General features: G+C 44.0%; 1 protein-coding gene across 4 annotated transcripts in view; it reads left to right on the top strand.

The window, feature by feature from the left end:
* Window positions 1–25930, top strand: part of LOC129695645 (ELAV-like protein 2) — a 103751-nt gene that overhangs the window by 73743 nt on the left and 4078 nt on the right. For all 4 annotated transcript variants that reach the window (XM_055632786.1, XM_055632785.1, XM_055632784.1 and 1 more), the window contains one exon: window positions 6433–6658. In XM_055632786.1, coding sequence (XP_055488761.1) covers window positions 6433–6658 — 226 coding nt within the window. The remainder of the gene's footprint in view (window positions 1–6432; window positions 6659–25930) is intronic.

The raw sequence follows: 25930 nt of genomic DNA, 5'->3' as shown, positions 1-25930 counted from the left end.
TTATGATTTCATAATTGAGTTGGAAGTTTTGAGCTGTTTCCCTGCTCTCCAAAATATTTGGATGTGGATAAAACAAGGTTATCAACAATCCTGTGCAAGGTCCTTGATCTGCAGCAGAACCTGGCATTCTCAGCAGTTTAATTTCCCAGCTTTGTGCAAATTGGTTTTCTTTAGTGGCTGGACGCCACACGAGAATAGTTTACAAGTACTGGCTTTGATAATTTTATTTTATCTTGCTCCTATGTTGTTTCTTGTGCTGTGTTGGTTCTCCATAATTTAAAGTCGCTTGGTGTGTGCCAATTAATCCTTCAATGTACAAAATGGTTCATCGTTGAGCTAATACTTCAGCTTGTTAGTAACAAGATTGAGACAATTTAATATAGGATATTCCAGTATAAGATAGGATTTATTTTGAAACTTGTTTCATAATGATGACCAGATAATTATCTTCTTCCTCATCCATCTCCTTGTCAATTTGTTTCATGATGCTGGCTGTAGATCAGTAATTACTATTTCATGAGCCAGAAACAAACTGCTGGAGGAACGTGGCGGGTCAGGCAGTGTCTGTGCAGGGAACTGATTAACTGTATTTTAGGTTGTAACGTGCTTTCATACTGATGGAGTAGAAGGGAGATATCTGGTAGAAAGGGAAGGTTGGGGCAAGAGCTAACCAGTAATAGGGGTGTCCAGGCAAGGAGGGGTTGATTAGCAGATATGTGTGGTGGGAAGAAGGGAGAGTTAGTAATAAGGCATAATAAGGTGATAACTGGAGTAGGTAAAAGTGTGCAAATTATAACATCTGTTAAGAACAGAAATGGGGAGTGAAATGTATGCCCAGTAGGATGGATGGTGGGCAGATGGGATAGAAGAAAGCATGGGGGACATGGAATGGTATAAGGTAGGTATGATTTGGTGGAGGAGTGGAAAGCAACTGAGTAGTGAAAGCAGGGCGAGTAGAAAAAAAGCTGTGCAAGAAGGTGCTACGTCAATGAGGAGGAAGGGAACATCCCACCCCTCTCTATCCCCCTCTGTGCCGTTTACCCAGTACTATTTCCCATTTATTTACTCGTCACCCATCTGTTCCCGCTCTGGGTCCCCCATTCTCACTCCTGGGATAAATAAAGTTCTATTGTATCGTATGTTGGAGTCTCACCCAATCATTGGTACAATCAACCCCTTCTTTACTGAATCCACATCACTTATCAGCATTTTCAAATATCTCCCCTCTACTCCAGCATCCTGAAGAATGATCCAAAATGCCTGTCCATTTTCCTCCAAGAATGCTGCCTGACCCCCTGAGTTCCTCCAGCAGTTTGTTTCTGTTTGCTCAAGCTTCCAGCATCTGCAGTCTTTGTCTGTTTTGCTATTTCATAGCATATGATCATCGATGTAGCAAAGTGTATATTTTATCAGAACAAATTGACAGGGTACTGATGGTTGATCTTGACATGGTAACAGATACCCACATACTTTGGATAATTAGATTGTATGCAATTTGAGTAGTAAATTAAGATTTTTCAAAGTCCAGTTCTTGGAAACTGGAGGTGCAATATTTGACATTTCACCTGTTGGTTCTAATAAAATCTCACATGAAACGTGAACTATTTCTCTCTGCAAATACCTCTGAGCATCCCAGTATTTTCTATTTTATTTCAGATTTCCAGCATGTATATATTTTTGACATACAATTAAAGTCAGTACTGTCAAACTCTAGAATCATCTGAACTCCAGACAGCCATCCTTGGAAAGAAGTTGATGTGCTCCTCTGATTTAAGTGGGGCTTGATAAAACAGTGCTGCAAACCTCGGCCAGATCAGAATGGGATGGGCAATTTACAGTGACCATCAGCAGGCAGCTCCAAATTGCCCTCTGTACGTGCTCCCCTAAAACAGCTATTCAATCTGTATTTTGTTTCTCCAATGTACCAATGATTGGGTGAACTCCAACATACGATACAATAGAACTTTATTTATCCCAGGAGTGAAATTGGTCTGCCAAGCCATAAAACACAACAAGATAGATAAAACATGAAATTAAAGTGATGAGTGGAAAGTCCAGGATTGGGCATGTGCAAAGATGGGGGGGGGGGGGGGGGGGGGGGGGGGGGGGGGGGGGGGGGGGGGGGGGGGGGGGGTCTACAGCCACGACCGAAGGGGGAGAGTTGTAGTCTACAGCCACGGGGGAAAAAGGAGGAGGTGTTGTAGTTTGAATAGCTCTAGACGGGAGAAAATGCGGCTTTGTCCTGTGCTTATCTTTATTATTTTCGTGGTGCGTTAGCTTTAGAAATGTTTGAATGTGACTGACTGGCTGACATTTTAAATTTCGTTGTACATGGCCCATGTTACAATGACAATAAAGAAACTATTCTATTCTATTCTATTCTAGGTTGACCAATGTGTCATGGAGGGGGTGAGCTGTATTGTCCCAGACGCTCCACAGTTTGAGGAGCATCGTCCCCTCCAAGTCCAACTCCAATGAATCCACTCCCAGGATGGAGCCAGCCTCCCTGATGAGCTTGTGATTCTGTTGGCGTCTGTGGCTTTCGCCCTGCTTCCCCAGCCCATGATAGTGTAGAAGATGGCAATCGCCACCACCGATTGATATAATGTCTGCAACATCTTACTGCAGACCTTGAAAGAGCGGAGCCTCATAGTACAGACTGCTCTGTCTCTTCTTATACAGTGCCTCAGTGTTCCAGGACCAGTCCAGTTTACTGTCCCGATTAAGCTTTGTTGACTTTCTGATTTAATATTTAGTTCTATCACATCAGGTAACGCACTTTGTATCAGAACTTGTCAATTCTGCAGCCAGTTATCCAGTAGTGTTTTGGGGGGTTTTCTCCTCCATTTAGCCAAACTGATCTGCTGGCCATGTCCACAAAAATGTTCACAACTTATATTTTCTCTCGTATGGGATCTCATTGGAACTTTCCTCATTACATAGATTTTCTTCACTTAATCTTCCTAACTGTTCCCATTAATGCAGTGTCAAGATGATCTTTACAATAATGCCCACGTGATCTTACTGTGTCAGAGAGATTTCTCCTTGGTCTATCAAACCTCTTCAACTTTAAAACTGTCCTGTCTCTAGTCTAACTGTGGGGCTTTGATTTGAACTGTTAACGGGTTCTCTTTCCACAGATGACGCATGACATGTATGTTTCCAGCATTTTGATTTTCAGATAACACCATTTAGTTCTATCTTCTTGAATTTTAACATGCTGGTTTAGATTTTATACAGTGAATAATCTGATTACAACAAATGTTATCTTTGTTATCTGTTGATTGATACAAATACATCTATATATGCTCCTGAACACATCATCAGTGATGTAACCTGGGGTCATTGGGTGTTTCAGGTCTTTCAACATCAGACACCCTCGCCCAGGCGACCCAGCCGTGGTTGATCAGACCACGACTTGTGTTCAGGTGGCATTCGCTCCTCCCCATGGACCTTCTCTCCTGATCCAGAGCCATCTCCAGGCCTTCTCCGCTGCCTCTGTGGTGTTATTGATGGCCCTTCCCCTCACCACTCCGTTGATGCCCAGTGCACTCAAGGCTTTGTAGAGCGATTGCCCTGCTAAAACTCTGCAGCCAACCTCGATGGCCAGCCCTGCTTACAACAGTCTATGACCAGCTCTTCATACTTGGCCATCTTCCTCTCGTGGGCCTCCTCCAGACGGTCCTCCCACGGCACTGTCAGTTCCAAGAAGATTATGTTTTTGGTCGCCTCTGAGACCAGGAGGATATGTGGCCTCAGGGTGGTCGTGGCAATGTGCTGTGGGAACTTCGGCTGTTTCACCAGGTCTACGGAAAGCTGCCAGTCCTGCGCAGTTGCCAGGATTCCTAACGGATTCCTGGCTACTGTGGTTCTTAGCAGCTGCACTCCGGCCTTCACGAAGGTGATCATCTGGGTGGTGGGGCGTGAATTTTAACATGCTGGTTTAGATTTTATACAGTGAATAATCTAATTACAACACATGTTATCTTTGTTATCTAGTAATATATCAAAATGGTTTTAAACATTTTGGGAGATTTTGCTAATTTAAATGTGTCCATAATGCAAGTAATAAAATGCATGGAGAGATTAAACCAGGTAACCACAACTTTGCTAAAGATTACATTTGTAGAATTGTAAAACTAATTTGGGTTGTTATGATTCTAGTTGTTGGACCCTTGGCATCTGAAGGTATGCCAGTGGTATTTCCTTAATTTGGGAACTGGGCAAGACTGACTTTATTTTCCCATTTCTAAATTAATTCGAGAAGATGGTAGTGAGCTGCTGGTGCTACTGTCCTTGTGAGGAACTCCCACAGTGGTGTTGGCTAGGATTTGAAACCAGAAATATATTTCAGAATTGGAGGGGGACATTCAGATGGCACTGTTTTTGTGCACCTGAAGCCCTTTTCTACTCAAAGTAGCTTGGGTGAGTAACTGCATGCCTTTTTGTAGATGTAGACTGCAGCCATTGTATGCTGGTGGTGGATGGAATAGATGCCTAGGGTGGTTGATGGTGTACCATTTGAGTGGGTTGCATCGTCTTGAATGTTGTGCAACTTTGTGCTGGAGTCATTCTTATCCAGGCAATTGGTGAGTGTTCCTTCAAATGACTGAAGTACCTAGTAAGCGGTGAGAGGCTTTCGTTTTCTGTTATGCATCAGTCATCATGGAATACCTAGCCTCTGAATGTAGCTATTGTATTTGTAGCTATTCCAGCTGAGGTTATGGTCAAGTGGGACTATAGTGATGGTGTTAAATATATAACGTAAGTGATTGGTTTGGCTAGTTGGCGATGGTCACCTTCTGGTACTAGAATGACTAACATTATCATGTCATGCTCAATGCTGCTTCTTTGAGTTGAGAATAGTTAGCATTGATGTATTAGATGAAATGGGAGTGAAAAACAAGTGTGGATTTTATTTAAAAAGTATGTTAACTCCAGTTGAATCAAAAGTTTCAGATTAAATGGGGAGAAGATGCAAATTATCTCTTGTGAATGAAGTAAAAAGAGTAAAGCTAACCAGAAATGTGAACATATCTTCATGTTCATTAGTAATAAAATGTGTAATTCTGGGTCCAAAACTAATTACAACCCAGATAATATGAAAATAACCTCTTGTGAGTAATAAAATCATTATATTGAGTTGTGTTGCAATGCAGAAAGATTTATCTCGAATTGTTTAGTGTTTTCCAATGTTATTGGACTGTGAAGGCAAGTCTGGGGATTGGGAGATGTAATGAGCGCTGTCCTACTGCAGTATATTATTGGAGAGCAGAAGATTCTGATTTTGAGAAGTAATTAATAGATCACAATGCATTTTACCGTAATCAAAATTGCACTAGTCTAGTTAGAATCTGTTAGGCTCTGCAGAAATTGCATTTTTGACTGAAAATGTACCCTTTTTCTGGAGTGGGGGCGCTGTCCTGTACGGCTGCCAGTCCTGCAGCTGTCCGTTTCTTTCACTTTTTTATTATTTTTAGTAAAGTGTGTAGTCGGGGGGGGTCTAATCTTTTTATGTGGGGTGTGGTGGGGGGGGAAGGGGGAAACTGCTTTTTCAAGTCCCTACCTGGTCGGAGAGGCTGCCTTCCTCCGAGCAGCACCTTCGACCTGTCCTCACGGCCTACCAGCTGGTCCTGGAGCGACGTTTCCTGAGGGGACCTGGCCAGAACCTCGGCTTTGGCAGTGGCGCAGCGCTGGAGCGCTATCGCGGAGCGGGCGATGCCTTGCCTGGGTCGCCGCGCTGGAACTCCAGTATGCTGGGACCGCCGATAAAAACATCGTGGAGCCGCGGTTCTGTGGAGCGGCCAGCTGCGGCGCTGAACTTTACATCCCGAGATCGCCAGTGTGTGAAGCTTCGTCCAGCGCGGTCTGTTGGCTTGTGAAGCTGCGGTCTCCGGTAAGAAGGCGGCCGTTCCTGGCACCCCAAGCCGCTGAGGGTTCTTCCGACGCCGGAGTATCATCATCCGGCGAGAACTGCCGGGAACATCGGGCCCCGTTACGGCGACTGTGGAGGCCTCAATAGGCCCGACTCTGGGTGGACAAGAGGATGGGGACTGGACTTTGTGCCTTTTCCCACAGTGGGAACCACTGTGGGGGGATGTTCTATGTTTTAACGTTAAACTTCTTGAATGCTATGTTGTAATTTTATTAGTGTGCTGCAAGGACATCTGAATTTCCCCTGAATAAGGGGATTAATAAAGTATTTATCTCATCTTATCTTTCGCTGAACGGGTAAATTACTAAAGTTGAATAAAGAAATACCTACTTTTTAGATATTTTTCTCTATTCCCCTTTGTTTGTTTCCAATATGTTATCTTTTGCTTTCAATGTACTTTATGCATGGGTAGTTTAAAAATCAAATTATAGCAGCTTGTTCATTGAGGGTCAAATTAAATGTAAGTTGTGTAACTGGGCGTATATTTTGTTTTTAAGGTGTGTCCAGGGGCGTTGGCTTTATTCGGTTTGACAAAAGAGTGGAAGCAGAGGAAGCAATCAAAGGTTTAAATGGGCAGAAGCCTCCAAACGCCACAGAACCAATCACTGTCAAATTCGCTAATAATCCAAGTCAGAAAACCAACCAGGCAATCCTCTCGCAGCTGTACCAGTCTCCAAATAGGCGATATCCTGGACCCCTTCATCATCAGGCACAAAGGTTAAGGTATGTAATAACCCTGCACAGTTGCAACTTAAAGGGGGTATTTAACACATGTTGGGGGTAAGTGCTACATGAAGCTGGATTAAATAAATATGGTAGCTGACTAGTTTCATTCCAAAATTTTATCTGGATATTTAACTGTGCAGAATCTTGATGGATTGATGAGTGATTTTTATAATATAGTTGAAGCTGCAAGAAATGCCATTTTGAAACTGCCCAATTTTCCCTGGGCCTTATTTTGCTTGCTCTAGCTAGATGGGGAAAAAGACATCTACCATCTAGCTTGATGGTGATTTTTAACTGTCATATTTTTAGTGTTCAGCTTCTCCCTATAAAACAATTAAATCTACCAATGTCCATATTTTGTTGAGGATTAATGCATGGGTTTTTCCTATCTGTCGAGAATTGTACCATAGCAGCCTTTTGTCTACAGTTCACAACAAATGCCATATTTCAAATAGTGTTCTGTAATGCGTAGCTACACACGAAAATTGCACCAGAATTGGACCCAAGCGATGGTGACAGTTTTTGAATTAGACGACGAGTTTGGTTTGACCCCTTCCTACATTTCAATAGAAATTCTTGATTCATCTTGGACTAATTGTGATTAAACTGAGCAGGGTGACCAAGGGGTTTGTGGAGCAACTTGCATACTTTGAAGGAACATTTAGTTTATCTGAAGCTGACAACTGCGAGCTCTGCTTACTTGATCTTTGTACCGTGTTTAACCTGAATCAAATAAATTCCCGAGAGTTAAAGGTCTGGCTTAGCTTGTGTAATTATGCTCCTACAGCTTACCCCCTTAGTCTAGTTCAGTAAAACACTGAGTCAAGCACTGGATCAACTAATTCTTTATTCTCACTAACACAAACAAACTTCCTATACGATACCTAACCAACCGTAGGTCCGATCCTTGTCTCTATTCGTCCAAGCCCTTCATCCTCGTATGAATAGACACCTCCAGACAGTCACACAGTCCCAAGTGCACTCCCAGAAGATTGTCTCCGATCTATGTGGTGTCCCTCTTTTACAGGGTATTGGACCCGTGGCGCGAAACTATATTGTTGGGGGGGGGGGGGCAACCCCTACAAGCCAATCACAAATATAGATCATACAATACATTTATTGGCAGTTCCCTAACCCAATCACAAAGTACCTCATTACATTGTTTCCACAGAAGGTTCTAGTTGGAAGACAGTTTACCAAAATGAAGAAACATTTCCCCAGGTAGTATAAACAATTTGAACATAGCTCCATACTTTAACCAATCACAGGACAACAGCACAAACACTGCAACGTAATTAAGAATACTTTATAACACCCCATTCTATAACCAATCCTAATCTTGCATTTGCAATCCTGCTCAGCTCTCTCTGCAAAACCCTTATATATATTAACAATAGGGAGGACATCTGGACCTCACATTATCCTCAACTTCCTCCCAGGGTCCCGACACCTTGGAGCCATGACTCGTGGCCCTGCAACCTTTCACAGAAGGAGGACAAGCAGGCTTTGCAAATGTAGAGATTCTCCATTTTGTGACATATTTATTTGGCCAATATTATCACTTGTACATAGTTGCTTTCTTTGTGCACATCTTCGGACCTCGTGCATCAGAAATCAAATGCAAAGCCTTCAAAGTCGATATTCAAGACTGCCTCTTTCTGCAAAGTAGCTCTATGGGAATGGAATAGATTTGGTTTAGGAAATGGTGGAGTGCGGCTAGAGAATTATTTGGGGGGGGTGGGGGGGTTGGCGATGGAGGGTAGAATTGGTGCCTAACTTTTGGGCCAATATTAATCATAATATTTTTATGGTGAATTTGAAGATATGGAGAGAGCAAGAAAAATGGCGCAGGAGAAATTGTGATTTGGTGGCTTTGTGCGTATTTCAGGAGATTGAAGGTTGCATATTTTAATTATATTGTCAATGGGAATTAGAAGAGCAAATATGCCAGGAGATTGCATGCAGCGGCAGGAATAATAGGGTTGTCATAGTAGGGGATTCTAAATTCCCTAACATAGACTGAGACTATCGCAGTGCAAAATACTTGGTTGGGATGGGATTTGTCAAATATGTTCAGGAAAGTTTTCTCGGGTAATATGTAGAGGGCTCTACATGGAAGACAGCAAAGGTCAATCAATCAATCAATCAATCAGTTTTATTCATCACATTGCACATAAAGTGCAAGTGAAATGAATTTGTCAGCAGCGGTACAATAATAAAGAACACACAACCACACTAAAAATTTTACACAAACATCCACCACAGCATTCATCACTGTGGTGGAAGGCACAGAAATTGGCCAGTCCTCCTCCATTTTCCCCCGTGGTCGGGACCTCAACCTCCGCAGTTGATCTACTCTTAGCAAATTAGGAAGGGCAAGGGACTGAAGTGGTTGTGGCTTAGCCTTTGTGCACCAGTGACTACTTTTTTAAACTTTAAGATAGCTATGGCTAAGGACAGGGCGTGCCTGCGAGATAAAATTCTGAATTGGGGCAACTTTCATATTGGACAGGACTCGTTTAAGTTGAAGTGGGTTGTATTCAAGTATAGAAACGTCTGGAAAGTGTCATACTTTAAGAAATGTAATGACTAGAGTTCAGGGCATGTTCCTGTCAGAGTGAGGGGCAAGTCAGGTGGGTGTAAGAAAGCTTGCATGACAATAGAAATTGAGCGTCTGGTTATGAAATGAGGCATGGGGCAGGTGCAGGCAGTTGGGCCCAAGTGTATCCCTGGAGGAGCTTTGGGAACTGAGGAGCATACAAAGGGGATAACTCTAGCAGGAGATAACTCTGGCAGATAATATTATGGAAAATCCAAAGAGATTTTAAAAGAACGTTTAGGAAAGAGGATAACTAAAGATAGGATTGGACCCTTGGAAACCACAGCAGTGAGCTGCAGGAGTTGTGCAGGGTCCTCAAGAGTATTTCTCCTGCTTTTACCATGGAGAAAGACATGGAGACTGCAGAGCTTGGGACGGTCAAGGTGGTGCTGAATGTCCCAAGGTGTATGAAGATAGACAAATCACCCGGGCCTGATCAGATATATCTATGGATATTGGGAAGCTAGAGAAGAAATTCTAGGCACCTGGCTGAGATATATGAATCATCAGTTATGGGTGAGGTGCTAGAAGACTGGAGGGGGCAAATGGTGTGCCTTTGAGAAAGGGTGCAAGTAAAAGCCTGGGAAATGTAGGCCAGTGAGCTTAATATCTGTGGTAGGCGTTACTGGAGGGTATTCCAGTGTCTAAAAGACGTGAATTTAGATTAGGGCTAATTAGGTAGGGTCATCACCATTTTGTACGTGGGAGATCGTGTCGCGAGAATGATTTAAAAAAAAAGGTGAGACCAGAGCTTTAGACATTTTATATATGGATTTCAGAAAGGCATTTGATAAGGTTCTGCATGGTAAAGTGCTCTGGAAGATTAGTTTGCATGAGATGTAGGGAGAGCCAGCTGACTGGCCAGAAAATTGGCTTTGTCATCCATGCCTTCATCTCCTCCCGACTGGACTACTGCAACTCACTTCTCCTTGGCATCAGCTCCACCTACATCAACCAACTCCAACTGGTCCAGAACACAGCCGCCTGACTCATCACTCACACCAAAACCTGGCATCACATCACTCCAGTCCTCAAACAACTTCACTGGCTTCCCATCTCCCACCGGATCACCTACAAAATCCTGGCCCTCGCCTACAAAGCCCTCCACCATCCCCCCCCCCACATCTCACTGACCTCCTGTCCCCCTACCAACCCTCACGGTCCCTCAGATCCACAGCAGCCGGTCTCCTCTCCATCCACAAATCCAACCTCCGCAGTTTTGGGGACAGAGCCTTCTCCAGGGCAGCTCCCAGGCTCTGGAACTCCCTCCCCCAACTGATCCACAATTCAGTGTCCCTCACCATCTTCCAGTCCCGCCTCAAGACCCATCTCTTCACCTCTGCCTATCCTTAGCCCCACGTCCCCCTCCTTTTTCATCTGTGCTTGAATTGCCTCATATTGTGTTTTGAATTGAATTCTGTCTTTAATTTGTGTACTAGTCGTGTCTCTACTATTTATTTCATTCCGCTTGCATGTTTTTCCTCTACTTGCTAACTTTTTGTAAGGTGTCCTTGAGACTCTTGAAAGGTGCCCATGAATAAAATGTATTATTATTATTATTTGTGGAAGGAAGCAGAAGGTGATGGAAGGTTGCTTTTCAGACTGGAGGCTTGTGGTTAGTGGTGTGCCTTGGGGATCAGTGCTGGACCAATTATGTTTTATGGTTTATATTAATGATTTAGATGAGACTAAAAGGCATATTTGGGAAGTTTGCAGATTACACTAAAATGGGTGGTATTGCAGATAATGAAGATGGCTATCAAAGATTACACAGGAATTTGCTCAATTGGGCAAGTGGTCTGAAGAATGGTTAATAGAATTAATGCAGGCATGTGTGAAGTGTTGCATTTTGGGAAGTCAAACCAGGGCAGGACCTTAAGAGTAAATGGCAAGGCTCTGGGAAGTGCTGTAGAACAGATGGCTTTAGGAAACACAAGTACAAAGTTAATTGAATGTGGTGTCCGAGATACATATAGTGATCAGAAAGGATTTCAGTGTTTATTGCCTTCATAAGTTAGTGTATTGAGTATAAATGTTGGAATGTCATGTTGCAGTTGTACAAGGTGTTGGCGAGGCTGCATTTGGAGTATTGTGTTCGGGTTTGGTCACAGAAAAGATGACGTTAAGCTGGAAAGAATGCACAGAAGATTTGAGGATGTTGCTAGGGCTTAAGGGCCTGATTTATAGAAAGGTTGGGCAAGCTAAGACCTTATTTCTTGGAGATCAAGAGGATGAGGCATGATCTTATAGACTTGTATGAAATCATGAGGAGAATAGAGTAGATGCAAAGTCTTTTACCCAGAGTAGGTGAATCGGGAACAGCAGGACATAGGTTTAAGGTGAGGTGGGAACGATTTAATAGGAATTAAAGGGCAAATTTTTCACCAGAAGGTGGTGAGTATGTGGAATGAGCTGCTAGAGGTGGCAGTTTAGGCAGATACTGTTAATAACATTTAAAAGCCATTTGGACAGGTATATGGACAGAAAAGATTTAGATATATGGTCCATACGTGGGCAGGTAGGATTAGTAAATGGTGCACCTTGGTTGGCGTGGGCAAGTTGGGCCGAAGGGCCTGTTTCTGTGCTATGATTTGTCTCCCTGCTAGCAATGTCACTTAATGGAATTGACTCTAATACATTTAATTGTGCTATGCATCCATTTGCAGGTTATTTATAACCAAGCATGTGTAGAAAACCAAACACCAGAAAATAAGTGAAGTGTGTAAGAATGAACTGTAGATGCTGGTTTACACTGAAGATAGGCACAAACTGTTGAAGTAACCTAGTGGGATAGGCAGCAGCATTTCTGGATAGAAGGAATGGGTGACGATTCAGGATGAGACCTTCAGATAGAGTCAGGGGAGAGGGAGACACAGATAAGTGTAAGGTGTGAAAATGAGACATCAAAGGGGACGCAAGTCAAGAAAAATGTAGAATGGATCATTGTTAGCTAGCAAAATGTGAGAATGATGCATACAGAGATAATTTAATCGAGGTCAGTCAGACTGGTCAGAGAACTAGGAAGGGGGAGTGATGGAGGGAGATCACCAAACTCGGTAACCTGGGCATCGACCCCTCCCTCTGCAACTGGATACTGGACTTTCTAACCAACAGACCCCAGTCTGTGAGGTTAGACAAGCACACCTCTTTAACCCTCACCCTGAACACCGGCGTTCCTCAGGGCTGTGTGCTGAGCCCCCTCCTCTACTCCCTCTTCACCTATGACTGCACACCTGTACATGGTACTAACACCATCATCGAGTATGCAGATGATACAACTGTGATTGGCCTCATCAGCAACAACGATGAGCTGGCCTACAGGGAGGAGGTCCAGCACTTAGCAGCATGGTGCGCTGACAACAACCTGGCCCTTAACTCCAAGAAGACCAAGGAGCTCATTGTAGACTTCAGGAAGTCCAGAGGCGGCACGCACACCCCCATCCACATTAACGGGACGGAGGTGGAACGTGTTTCTAGCTTCAGGTTCCTGGGAGTCAACATCTCCGATGACCTCTCTTGGACCCACAATACCTCTACTCTGATCAAGAAGGCTCATCAGCGTCTCTTCTTCCTGAGGAGACTGAAGAAGGTCCATCTGTCTCCTCAGATCCTGGTGAACTTCTACCGCTGCACCATCGAGAGCATCCTTACCAACTGCATCACAGTATGGTATGGCAACTGCTCTGTCTCCGACCGGAAGGCACTGCAGAGGGTGGTGAAAATTGCCCAACGCACGCATCACCGGTTCCACGCTCCCCTCCATTGAGTCTGTCCAAAGCAAGCGCTGTCTGCGGAGGGCGCTCAGCATCGCCAAGGACTGCTCTCACCCCAACCATGGACTGTTTACCCTCCTACCATCCGGGAGGCGCTACAGGTCTCTCCGTTGCCGAACCAGCAGGTCGAGGAACAGCTTCTTTCCGGCGGCTGTCACTCTACTAAACAACGTACCTCGGTGACTGCCAATCACCGCCCCCCCCGGACACTTATTATTTATTTTTTATTCAAATCGTTTGCTATGTCGCTCTTCAAGGGAGATGCTAAATGCATTTCGTTGTCTCTGTACTGTACACTGACAATGACAATTAAAATTGAATCTGAATCTGAATCTGAATCTGAGGGAAAGCAAGGGTTACTTGAAGTTCGAGAAGTCAATATTCATACTGCTGGGGTGTACGCTGCCCGTGAAATATGAGGTCCTGTTCCATTGGTATTGGGTTCAGACCTGACAAATTATTATAGGACCGACCTTGGATAGGCCATAGGGGTTACTTGCATTCTGGTTTTGAGATGGCTGAGGCCGGTGTGGGAACTGCACCCACCTTCAGATGGGGCAGGAGGTGATTGATGGGGCAGGCAGGCTTGTAGGTATTTGGGTTGGTTTGCTTCCGCAACTTATGGCTTTTGCATGCTACTGATGCATGGATTTGAATGCGTCTCCTTCACTTTAAGCAATCATGGGCTGGATGTTTCTAGGTGTTTAATGGAGATGTTGCACTTTAAGGAAGCTTTGGGCATGTGTTTAATCTTTTTGTTCATCTGATAGCTCGTCCCATGATGGCTAGAAATAGTGCATCCATTGCAGGGATGTTGCCAGGACTAGAGGGTATAAGCTATAGGGAGAGGTTGAGTAGGTTGGGTCTCTATTTCATGGAGTGCAGGAGGATGAGGGGAGATCTTATAGATGTTTACAAAATCATGAGAGGAATAGATCGGGAATATGCACAGTCTTTTACCCAGAGTAGGGGAATCGAGGACCATAGGACATAGGTTCAAGGTGAAGGGGAAAAGATTTAATATAAATCATAGAAACATAGAAAATAGGTGCAGGTGGAGGCCATTCGGTCCTTCGAGCCAGCACCGCCATTCATTGTGATCATGGCTGATCGTTCCCTATCAATAACCCATGCCTGCCAACACTCTCTTAAATCCATCCAGTGACTTGGCCTCCACTGTCCTCTGTGGCAGGGAATTCCATAAATTCACAACTTTCTGGGTGTAAAGGTTTTTTCTCCCCTCAGTCTTAAATGACCTCCCCTTTATTCTAAGACTGTGGCCCCTGGTTCTGGACTCGCCCAACATTGGGAACATTTTTCCTGCATCTAGCTTGTCCAGTCCTTTTATAATTTTATATGTTTCTATAAGATCACTCCTCATCCTTCTAAACTACAGTGAATACAAGCCTACCTAGTCTTTTCAATCTTTCCTCGTATGACAGTCCCGCCATCCCATGGATCAATCTCGTGAACCTACGCTACACTGCCTCAATCACAAGGATGTCCTTCCTCAAATTAGGAGACCAAAACTGTACACAATACTCCAGATGTGGTCTCACCAGAGCCCTATACAACTGCAGAATTACCTCTTTACTCCTATACTGAAATCCTCTTGTTATGAAGGCCAACGTTCCATTAGCTTTCTTCACTGCCTGCTGTACCTGCACGCCAACTTTCAGTGACCGGTGTACAAGGACACCCAGGTCTCGCTGTACCTCCCCCTTACCTAACCTAACCCCATTAAGAAAATAATCTGCCCCCTTGTTTTTGCCGCCAAAGTGGATATCCTCACATTTATCTATATTATACTGCAACTGCCACGCATCTGCCCACTAACTCAACCTGTCAGGACCCTGCAACCTCCCAACATCCTCTTCACAGTTTACACTGCCACCCAGCTTTGTGTCATCTGCAAACTTGCTGGTGTTGCTCCTAATTCCCTCTTCCAAATCTGTATATATAGTAAACAGTTGCAGCCCCAACACCGAGCCTTGCGGCCAAGAGGTAACTTTTTTCTCTCAGAAGTGGGGGGTGTATTGAACAATTGCCAGAGGAGGTAGTTGAGGCTTGGACTATCCCATCATTTAAGAAACAGTTGGACAGGAACATGGATAGGACAAGTTTGGAGGGTTATGGACCAAGCCCAGGCAAGTGAGACTAGGGTAGCTGGGACATGGTTGGCCGGTGTGGGTGAGTCGGGCCGAAGGGCCTGTTTCCACACTATCAATCTATGACTCTATGACTATCCATCCTGATGCTTAGTTGGGTTAGTTCTTCCCAGAAAAAAATATTTTGCAACTCCCTGATCTGTTTTCAAGATTTGAAACGTTCCTATAAACTTGTGTTAAGGCTTCGTGCTCCTTTATATAAAGAAAAGACAAATCTAACTTTGCTTTAAATGGAGAGAACTGTATAGAAACACTATCACTTTTTAAAATGTGCCCTCTGGGACAATGTATTTTAAATGTAGATGAAATCCTATGTTGATGGTATAATTCTCGGCCTGGCAAGCACTTGTGTTGTAGTGCTAATCTATAACAATGTTACCAGTGAATCAAAACACCCTTTTAGAGTTCCTGATTCCTGATTTTTTTAACTGTCTGCTATAAGGTGGTCATTATGCATCTTCTAGTTATCTTGACATGAATATTAGCTGGGTTTCCAGTTGCTTTACTTGCATTCGAGTTGTAGAGATGTGGGGGGTGGGATGAGGTAGAATTAGTGTAGGAAATCAGCCCTGTCCTGGAAAGTATTTGGTTTGTAGGGGGGAGAAGCAAGAAACTCCTCGCATGTTTTTAGATTAATGACAATCTGTGAATGGAATTGATGAAGGAAAGTCGTTTACATCGTGAATGTTGGAACTGTTTACTAATTTGAACTGTTGCTATGTTAGAGGGGGACGTCTTATTACTGGATTAGATGGAATTTGTCATGGGGATTTCAGATTTTTAAGCAAAAAATATGCCACAGTTAATTAACTAGCAGCTCTATGAAGAAGTCTTGTGTTTTCTCTGCACAGTTCTACACAGCGTAAAACCAATTACACCTGAAAGAGAAATCCATCCCTCACTATCCATGCTCCATGTAAGGAACGGATTCTTTCAATACTGATTTATCCTTGGAGGCAATTTTGAATGACTTGGGGCCACTAAGATTATAAGCGCCAAGCTAATTGTCTGTCCACATATTAAAAATACCTGGGAAAAGTGTTAACGTTTGCATTTCACCATTGCTGATATTTGATATGTTATCCTCTGAAATTGCAAAAAAAACATGTAATCAAAGTCAAGTAACAATTAGTGCAATCAGAGTTTGTATTTATTGGTTGATACAGAAAGTTAATGTTGGTCGAGTACATCTTGTACACAGTTTGTTGCATGTGGGCCTTTGATTTATATTCCCTAAGGTACTTGTAGATTTTTTTGTCCGTTATTGGATTTGCTAGTCTGGAACTAATTGCACATGGTTTGATAAATGTGTGGTAGATTTTGTTTGCTTGTTTTGAGGATATGTCAGTTAACCAAAATTTGAAAGTTAATTAAATTATCTTGGATGTCTTCAAATGTTTACCTACTTCAAATATTTTAAGAAAATTACAAATCTTCATTGAATGGTGAAGATATTAATTTCCCCAGAATGGAACAATTATCACTTTGGTAACAGTAGAACAGCTACACGGATGAAATCCCCACTTTGGTATTGCAAAATATTGGCATGCCTTCAAACTCAAATGGTAGAATCTTCAAGGTTTTTTTAACCTTTACCTTGAGTCCAATTGAGAAAATGGAAAATCTTGGGCAACAATCTTAAATTAGAATGATGTAGCCCATTGTCTTGTTATCACACTCGTCTTCTGTCTTTTTTTTTGCTCTGACTTTTTTCAAGTATGTATCTAATGTCATTAACAGGCATGAGATTTCTCCGCGAACCCATGGATTTCCGCGGATTTTGAAATTTTTTATATAAAATCTATATCTCTAAATCTATAAATGGCTTTCCGCGAGTCTGATGATTGAGGGTGTCGATTGGACGAGAGGGACGTCGGTCAGCAGGTAGTGGAGGGTGGGCGGGACATGATGATTCAGCACGATGATTGGAGGAGGGAGGCGTCGGTCAGAGGCGGAAGTGGGGGGTGGGATTGAGGACAGAGTGGTGATTGGAGGAGGGAGGCGCCGGGGGCGGGACAAGGCAAGGCGCCGGGGCTGGGAGCGCAGGTAGTGGCGGCCCCTGGGGACGGCAGCGGGAGAGTGGGCACTGGGCTTGGAAAGGCCGGGTCGCAGCTGCAGGGCCGGGGCCTTGTCGGTGTCAATAAGTGTTTTAAAGCAAGTAGAGGGAGTGTGTGTGAGCCCTGGTGAGCAGAGAGGAGAGTGAGCTCTGTGAGTGTGAGCAGTGAGGGGTTCCCTGTGAGTGGGGAAAACCCTACGGGAAATTAAGGGTAAACAGGGAAGAAAACTGTCATTTCAAGCTCCAATTATCAAAATAAATCTGCATAAAGGGGGCGCTGCCCTCTTTTATCCCCGCCAGGGGCCTTGGAATACTACTCGGGGGCAATGCCCCCTTCACCCCCATCTCTCCCTCTTTTTTTCATTTTATTCTGTCTCATGCCTGCATTAAGAATATTACATTTGAAATTTACTACTACTACCCTCATGGCAGCTGGGTAATTTTATACCAAACCAATACACTAAACCCTCGTATTAGTGGATCCTGCTATGCAGAGGACAGACCTGCGAATGCAACCCCACTCCCTCACTGGCCATTTACAGCCCCAGATTCTGACGCCACCCCTGGGTCACCAGGTGCACCAGCGAGCCCACAGCACAGTCCAGTTGATGCAGCTGTTGCTGCTCACATTGTAGCCACATGGGGACAGCATTCTTCAGGCCGCTGCTACCGACAGCGCGCTCGGCGATCGAGTGTTTCCCTCCCCTCCCACCAGCTGTCACTTATTCCTGACAGCTGTTGCTTTGTCTGAGCCACCACATCCTGTCGCTTAGTCTACTTGGCCTCTTGCCTCCTCCCACGGAGTCGCTGACGTACTCCACCTTGGAAGATGTCGGCGATTGTGGAGGAGGCAGCGGAGTTGATGACGCAACAGGAGAAGGAGGCGGTGGCGTGGGGAGCAAATAATGCGTAGGAAGAAACGGCAGCTGATTAATTGGGAGGGAAACCCACGGTGACCGGGCGCATCCTGTTGGTGACGGCGGCCTGATGAGATCGCTGTCGTCTGGGGGCTACAAGGTGAGCTGCAAAAACAACAGCTGGCGAAGAAGGGCTCACTGGTGCAGACCAGTGGCATTGTCACCTACTTTTAAGGTGAAACGAAGATGTGGTGGAGTAACTCAGCAGACTAAATCAGTCTGAAGAGGAGTTGCAACGTCTCTTATCCATGTTCTGCAGAGATCCTGCTTGTCCCGCTGATTTACTCCAGCATTTTGTGTCTAAAATCAGTTGAATATTACTTGCCCAATTGCCTGTTTAACTATTAAGGTTATAAGGAATAGGAGAAGAATTAGGTCATTCGGCCCATCAAATCCCCTCCGCCATTCAATCATGGCTGATCTACTTCTTCCTCCTAACGCCATTCTCCTGCCTTCTCCCCGTAACCTCTGACACCTGTTCTAATCACTAATCTATCACTGTGATTCTTGATTTCATTTGGGTTTTGTTATCTGCTTATTAATTATATCCTCAAATCCTGGTTGGAGTCGTGTTACAAGTGCAGAATGCTTCTCCAATTTGGAAAATCTCCAGGGCTACTTCTATTCGTTCATGTAATTGTATATACTTGATTAGCCTTAAACCATTAAGGCTTACATTCTATAAAATGACACATCAAAAATTCTTCATATACATGCATCTCATAACCTTCAGTTGTTTAGCAATCTCATCAGACTGTTAAAGAATGTTTTGTCAAATCTGTACTTCCAATGTATAAAGTCCAATGTGTCATGGGTGCCCGTATTTGCTTGTTTCGGTCACTCTAGGAGCTCTAGATTTAGATGACTCTTTGTTTCTCTCGTTGGAATGTCTACAAAGTACCTGAACGATGTTTTCTTTAAAATGTTTCCCACTGTTGGCTCCAAGCCAGCTGTTGAAATTGGATTTCCATCCAATTGTTGGTTTACTTGGCCTTTTCTAAAACTGCTCAATCTGATATCACTGCTGAGTTACGCTCCTTGATGCAATTCATTTCCCATTATAAGATCCGGTGCTGACTTTCTTGACCTGGAAACTAACCCAGAAATATTTGGGGAATCGCCCCTTTTGTCCTTCACAATACTCCTGATCCCAGTCTGTAATGGAATTGGACAAACCCCACTATATTTGCCTCTCTCTCCTCGGTAAGTTAGATTTTTGAAGGAAAAACAATCTCTTCTCCCCTCCCCCCCCGTTACCTGTTGTACTTACCCAATAATGTAAGAATTAAGTGAGCGATTCTCTCAGTTCTCCTTTTTCCCTTTTTTTAAAGTATCGTCAAAAATATATGTATATTTTTTATCTTTTCAACACAGGATCTGGTTTGTGCTGCTATTCAATCCTGTTCAGCACATGTTTTTTATTACACACCTTATTTATAATGGTCACTTCAAGTCCATATTCCACTCGCCGGTTAACAATTTGTTTAATCCTACCTTTTCAATGATTTTGTTTCTTATTTTATAGCATCTCTTTTTTCTATGTGTAATCATATTGCCCAGGACCATACCTCCAAGTTCATGTCTTGCAACGACACGTCAACCATTCATCTTAAATTGATGTGCGCAGAATACAAAGTTCTCCCTCCAACACCATCTGAACTTTTGAGCTGTTTATCCCAAGTTCATGCCTGTAGGAGTTGTGTTGTAGATGCTACTTTTGAAAGTTACTCATAACATGAAACTGGCAGTAGGATCTTGACTCATCCCACCTAATGTTATTGATTCCCAACTGGGAAAGGATTCCGACCACCTTCATTTCTCCCCAAATCATTCTGCAACTTCCAGCTTTTATCATTACACCAAGAGGCAAAAGATGTCATACTTGAGAATGCATAAGATGGACACAATGCTGGAGTAACTCAGTGTGTCAGGCAGCATCACTGGAGAACATGGATGGTGGTGTTTTGTGTTGGGACTCTTCTTTGCACTGATTTTGGGGGTGGGCCGGAGGGGAACTGGAAGCAAGAAAAGTCCAGGACAAATCAGGAGCAGCAATAGAAGATCTCGGGAAAGGCGATTCCCAAATAGGCCAATTATTGACGAGGGATGGTATGATCCCAAGAGGAATACATCCAAACGGTCTGAAGATGGATCCCAACATGAAATATCTACCCATTTTCTCTGGAGATGCTCCCAGACTCGCTGAGTCACTCCAGCACTTTGACTATCTTTGGTAATAAACCAGAATCTGCAGTTCCTTTTTATTACTTTGAAATTGCATGTTCTGCAATGTTGTTGGTTTTGTCCACATTTATTCTTATTGGTGAATCCCACCAGTGTACCTTTGGCTGTTGTGCTACTTCCATGTTTTGGTTATATTTTAAAGTTGAAAGACAAGTTGCATTACTGCAAGCTTCTGATGTATATATATATTTTTTGTCTGAAGTGAAATAGTGTCTTTGACTTGAGCCTCATTTCTTCTTGGAATAACAGAGTCCCTTAATGTCCCCGAGGAAAATTGTGTGAATAGGCAAAATTAGTGCCAAATAGATGAAATTTGAAATAAGTAATTTGCAGTATTTAATTGTATCTGACAGATTAAAGAGCTTGAATTCTGTATCTATAATTTAAAACTAAAATGGTAGCCACCAACATACCAGCTGCTTTCCAAGAATCCTGTCATTCCTTACTGCTTGAGCAATACAATTCTAAACTGGTATCTGGTTCTCCATCTGGATTCTGCACTGATTAATTTCAACATCTGGAGGACCAGATGCAATGCAACAACTTGCAACATTGCACTCGGTTCATGTACCTGCGACAGCTTGCCTTTCAATATTGAACTTTTGTATTGATGCAATATTTTTTCTGCCTTGAACATAACATTTATAAATCTAGATCATGAATTTCAACCAAAAAGCAACCTGCGAGACGAATTCAATTGGCTAGATAAATGATTTTGACCTGGAACATCAACTGTGCATCTAATAATTGCGCTCATTTCGCTCCACAAATGCTGTTTGGCCTGCTGAATTCCTCCTGCAGTTTATATATTTGCTTTAGATTCCAGCATCGTATATCTGGGAATTCCAATCTTATGTCCACTGGCAAGAATTTAATCATCTGTATTTAATAAATTTATAAAGCCAAACAGGTTCATGGTAATGTTGCAAACATTTTAGCTTTTGCAAACACTACCAAAATAATAACAGCAATTTTATAAATGTGCAATAATGTAGAGATCTGCACATTTCTATTGATATCCCGTTACGCCAGGTATGCTGTAGAAGTCTTTCCAAATGGTAAACTTTCTGAAGTCATCACATTGACAGGATGTTGTAACTAGTGCACTTTCTTGTAGTAACTTCCCTTGAAAACAGTAACTGAATTAACTTTTAATGATTTGCTGAGCCATAACTAGCATTGAGAACGTGTTCATTCTGTCTAAGTTAATATTACATAAAATTACATAAAATCCAATTGAGTTTAATATCAAAGCATCTAAATGTAATTGTTTGTATTCCCAAACTTCTGATATGTTTGTTAACTAAATCCTACCTGGTTTGTTATCTTCTGGCTTTTTTGTATTATGGCTGATTTGGGCACTAATTTAAAAAAAGGCAGCATGCGTTGGTCTTAAAACGATAGTGATCCATTGCTTTGAACCACTGCAATGTTTCTGGTTATTGGTATTGGGGGTGGGGGGAGAGGAGAGGAGTGGATTTCTAGGATTTGTGCCTAGTGACAATAGAATGGGGATTTTTTTTTCATATTGGGGTGATGGGCAATATGAAAGGGAAAGTTCAGGGCATGATGTACAGGTGCACAACCTTTTATCCGACAGCCTTGGGACCAGACACTTTTCGTAATTTGGAATTTGTCGGTCTTCGGAATGGAAATTTTTTAGCGTAGATTTTAATGGCTGGCTCAGTGGTAGAGTGCTCGGCTCATATCCGCAAGGTCGCGAGTTTGCGCCTTGATCCCGGCAGTTCCTCGGTTGCGAGTTTGAGTCTTCAGTGTAGTTTTTTTCTTGCAGAATAAATGTCTGTATGAAATGCAGTGTTGAATGAATTCCTGAATTTGTAAATGTGACCGCAGCATTGAATCACCTCCCGCACTCATGTCACCCTAGCAGGGCTACATGCCCTTAGGCGGCCTAAGGCGACATTTTCACACTCTTATATCCGTGTGTAGCAGAGGCGCCAAACGTGAGCTTTGGTGTGCAGACGACATCCTGGAAAAAATGTCTGGTTTCTTCCAGGTAGGCGATATACCCTCCCGCGCAATATACCCTCCACTTCTCTTTTTAGTTCCCCTTTCTTCCAGGACCGACCCGAGGTTCCGCTGTCACCTCTGCAGGCCACCCTCGGTGAACGCTCACTCAACTTTGTCTTGGGATTCCTACTCTCCCGCGCAATATACCCTCACCTTCTCTTTTATGAATGGGGATTTAGTTCCCCTTTCGTCGAGGACCGACCGGAGGTTCCGCTGTCACCTCTGCGGGCCGCCCACGGTGAACGTCCTGTCTCCCTGTCCCTGGGATAGCAGGGGGCGATAAAACAGCACAATACCCCCCCTCCCCCTCCCCCCCACCCCCCAACTCCAGAGGAATCCGCTCCCCGATGGGCCGCTACGGCGACGCGCTGCGCGACCTCAAGAACAAGACGCACCTTGCGCACCATCAGTTTCTGCCCCTCTGGAGTTGGAGCGGGGCTGGGCTGGAGTTGCTGATCTGGGATCTCCGTGCTTGCAGTGGGCCTGGGGGTCGGTGTCCCGGATGAGGGGGCACAGCTCGGGCTGTGGGCGAACTGCCACTTGTCGCCGTAGCAGCCCATTGGGGAGCGGCTCCTGGTGGTCCCGATGTCTCCCGCTAGTTTGCAGTTTTCCTCTGGAGTTGGAACGGGGCTGGGCTGCTGCTGGCTGTGGGTCTCTGGGATCTCCGTGCTTGCAGTGGGCCTGGGGGTCGGTGTCCTGTTGGTCCTGACGTCTCCGGTGACTGGCACAGCTCGGGCTGTGAGCGAACTGCCACTTGTCGCCGTAGCGCCCACCGGGGAGCGGCTTCTGGTGGTCCTGATGTCTCCCGCTAGTTTGCAGTATTCCTCTGGAGTTGGAACGGGGCTGAGCTGCTGCTGGCTGTGGGTCTCTGGGATCTCCGTGCTTGCAGTGGGCCTGGGGGTCGGTGTTCCATTGGTCCTGACGTCTCCGGTGACTGGCATTGCCGACGTGAAGACAGTGCAAAGCCCCTACGCCGGTGCAATGCACGGGGAGCTGGAGAGGGGAGGGAAGGGGTCACACACATGGCCGGGAAGCAGAGGGGTGTAGGTGGGGTGAAACTGAAGGGAGCGACAATCTGCAGCTCCCTGCCCGCTGAGTTAAAAAAGTCCCCACGCAAGACTCACGATACACTGTGTATCGTGAGTCTACCGTGGGAACTTTTTTAACTCAGCGGGCAGACAGCAGCATATTGTCAATTATTAACCCTCCCGCGCAATATACCCTCACCTTCTCTTTTATGGATGGGGATTTAGTTCCCCTTTCTTCGAGGACCGACCGGAGGTTCCTCTGTCACCTCTGCGGGCCGCCCTCGGTGAACGTTTTCAAGGACCTTTTTTCAAGGACTGAAAAAATGTCGCTATTCGGAGGTTTTCGTTATTTGGATCTTCGGATAAAAGGTTGTGCACCTGTATTCATGTGTCCAAAGTCCCTGTCTTCCTTAGTGGAGGCTGTGGGTTTTCGATGAGCTCGTGGAGTAACCTCGGTGAGTAACTGCAGTGGATTTTGTACACTCTACAGCAGGGGTCCCTACCTTGTTCGTCCTGTTTACCCCTGGCAACTTTAATAGCACATAATAATGTTATTTCACTTATTTATGAACAACTAATGATGAACAGATACCAGAACCAAACAGTCAGTCAGTCAATGAGAAAAAATATGTACAAATCCAGAATCAACAAATTTACCCCCTGGGTAGGCAAAATTTACCAGCCGGGGGTAAATTTACCCCAGGTTGTGAATCCTTGCGCTACAAGCACTGGTGGAGGGAGTGAGCATTAGGGGGTAGATGGAGGTCTCTGACCTGGATGCTGTAGAGCTGCTTGTGCATTTGACTGCAGATCCAATTATGCAAGTGAGTGTTGCATCATACTCCTGAATGGCCTTGCAGATAGTGCAAAAGCTTTAGGGTGTTATAAGGCAAGCTACTTCCTGTTAGATATCCAAACACTGACATGCTCTTAGCCCCAGTACTTCTGTGGATGGTTGTGCTGAGTTTCTGATCGGTGATGACTCCCAACTCCAGGATGTTGATGGTGGATGAAATAGATTCTTGATTAGTATGGATGTCAGAGGTTATCGGGAGAAGACAGGAGAATGGGGTTAGGAAGGAGCCATGATTGAATGATCAGCCATGATGGAAATGTTAACTGGTTAGACTGCCATTAGCCTTGTCATCGCTTGGCATTTTAGTGGCATGAATGTACCTTGTCACCTATCAGCCCATGCCTGAATATTGTCTAGGTCTTGTTGCATGCAGGTGTTTACTAAACTTTGAGAAGTTGTAAATGGAATTGGACATTGTGCAAACATTCCCATTTCAGACTTTGTTGAAGGAAGGGTGTTAATGATGCAGCTGAAGATGGCTGGACCCAGGACCTTTCCTTGAGAAACTCTTGTAGTAATGGACTCTGATGTTTGACTTCCAATAACTACAATCACCCTTTTGTTTGAGATGACTCTGGTGATGGGGGTGTATTTCCTTGTGATGCTCTGATATCATGGCCATTGACATTTGTGGTCAGATTCAGCTCATTTATCTGTTTCAACCAAGGTGGAGTGATCCTGATAAAATCCAACCTGGATATTGAGCAGTTGGCACTATCAATGGAAGATCCATTGCATTTGATCTGGTCATTTTCCATGTTGGGGCATTGCCAGTATGGTAACAGTGCAGGTTTTCAGTCTTGCAGACTGAATCAAATTCTGAATCAAACCCTGCAGTGCTGGGATCTCAAAGCCAAGATTGATCAGTCACTTGGTGCCTTTTGTGAATATGTTTGCTAATTCTTTAGCCTTTTGTATTTGCATAGATCCAGCTAACAACTAGGATGGAGATGTTCTTGGAACTGCGTTGTGTTTAATTGTCCTTATCTAATTGATTTGGGTCAATGTAATTTTGTAGTTGTGCCGTGTGTATGTGTGTGTCCTGCTTGGGTCAAGTGCAAAACAGCCTTGGAAGACCCCATTGACCCCAAATCCTCTGGTATCATTTATGATGGAAGATTTGGAACACATTTTATAAGATGTATGATTCTGAACGGATCACTGTTGGGTGTTACTTAATTACTAGGTAATTAATGAATAAACACTCCCAATTTAGAAATCAGTCTCTAGATATTTGAGGGGCTTAATTTCCCTAGTCACCCAGGCTGGGAGCAATTTTGTTGCCCAAATTCTGTTTCTATGTTGGGTTGTAACACATCTGAATAGCTTCCTTGCCTCTGTCAATGTCAAGCAATAACGTTGAAGTCTGGAGCTGCGTTAACATTAAGTAAGAAATGAAGAATGTTGTTCTTAAGGGGATGTATGGCCAGATGTTTTATGGCTATGTAGTCTTTGGTGGTCATTATTAATAATTACCATGTATCAAATTTAATTGGATTGCACAGCTGGGATTTGCATTCTGATATGCCATTTGGTAATCCAGATATCTGCATTATTCATGCCGTTACCTAACTGCTGCACCTACACTAAACCTCAT

This window comes from Leucoraja erinacea, chromosome 3 (genome assembly GCF_028641065.1).
Source record: "Leucoraja erinacea ecotype New England chromosome 3, Leri_hhj_1, whole genome shotgun sequence".
In the NCBI taxonomy this organism is placed as follows: domain Eukaryota; kingdom Metazoa; phylum Chordata; class Chondrichthyes; order Rajiformes; family Rajidae; genus Leucoraja; species Leucoraja erinaceus.
This window is presented reverse-complemented; position numbering and strand designations above follow the sequence as displayed.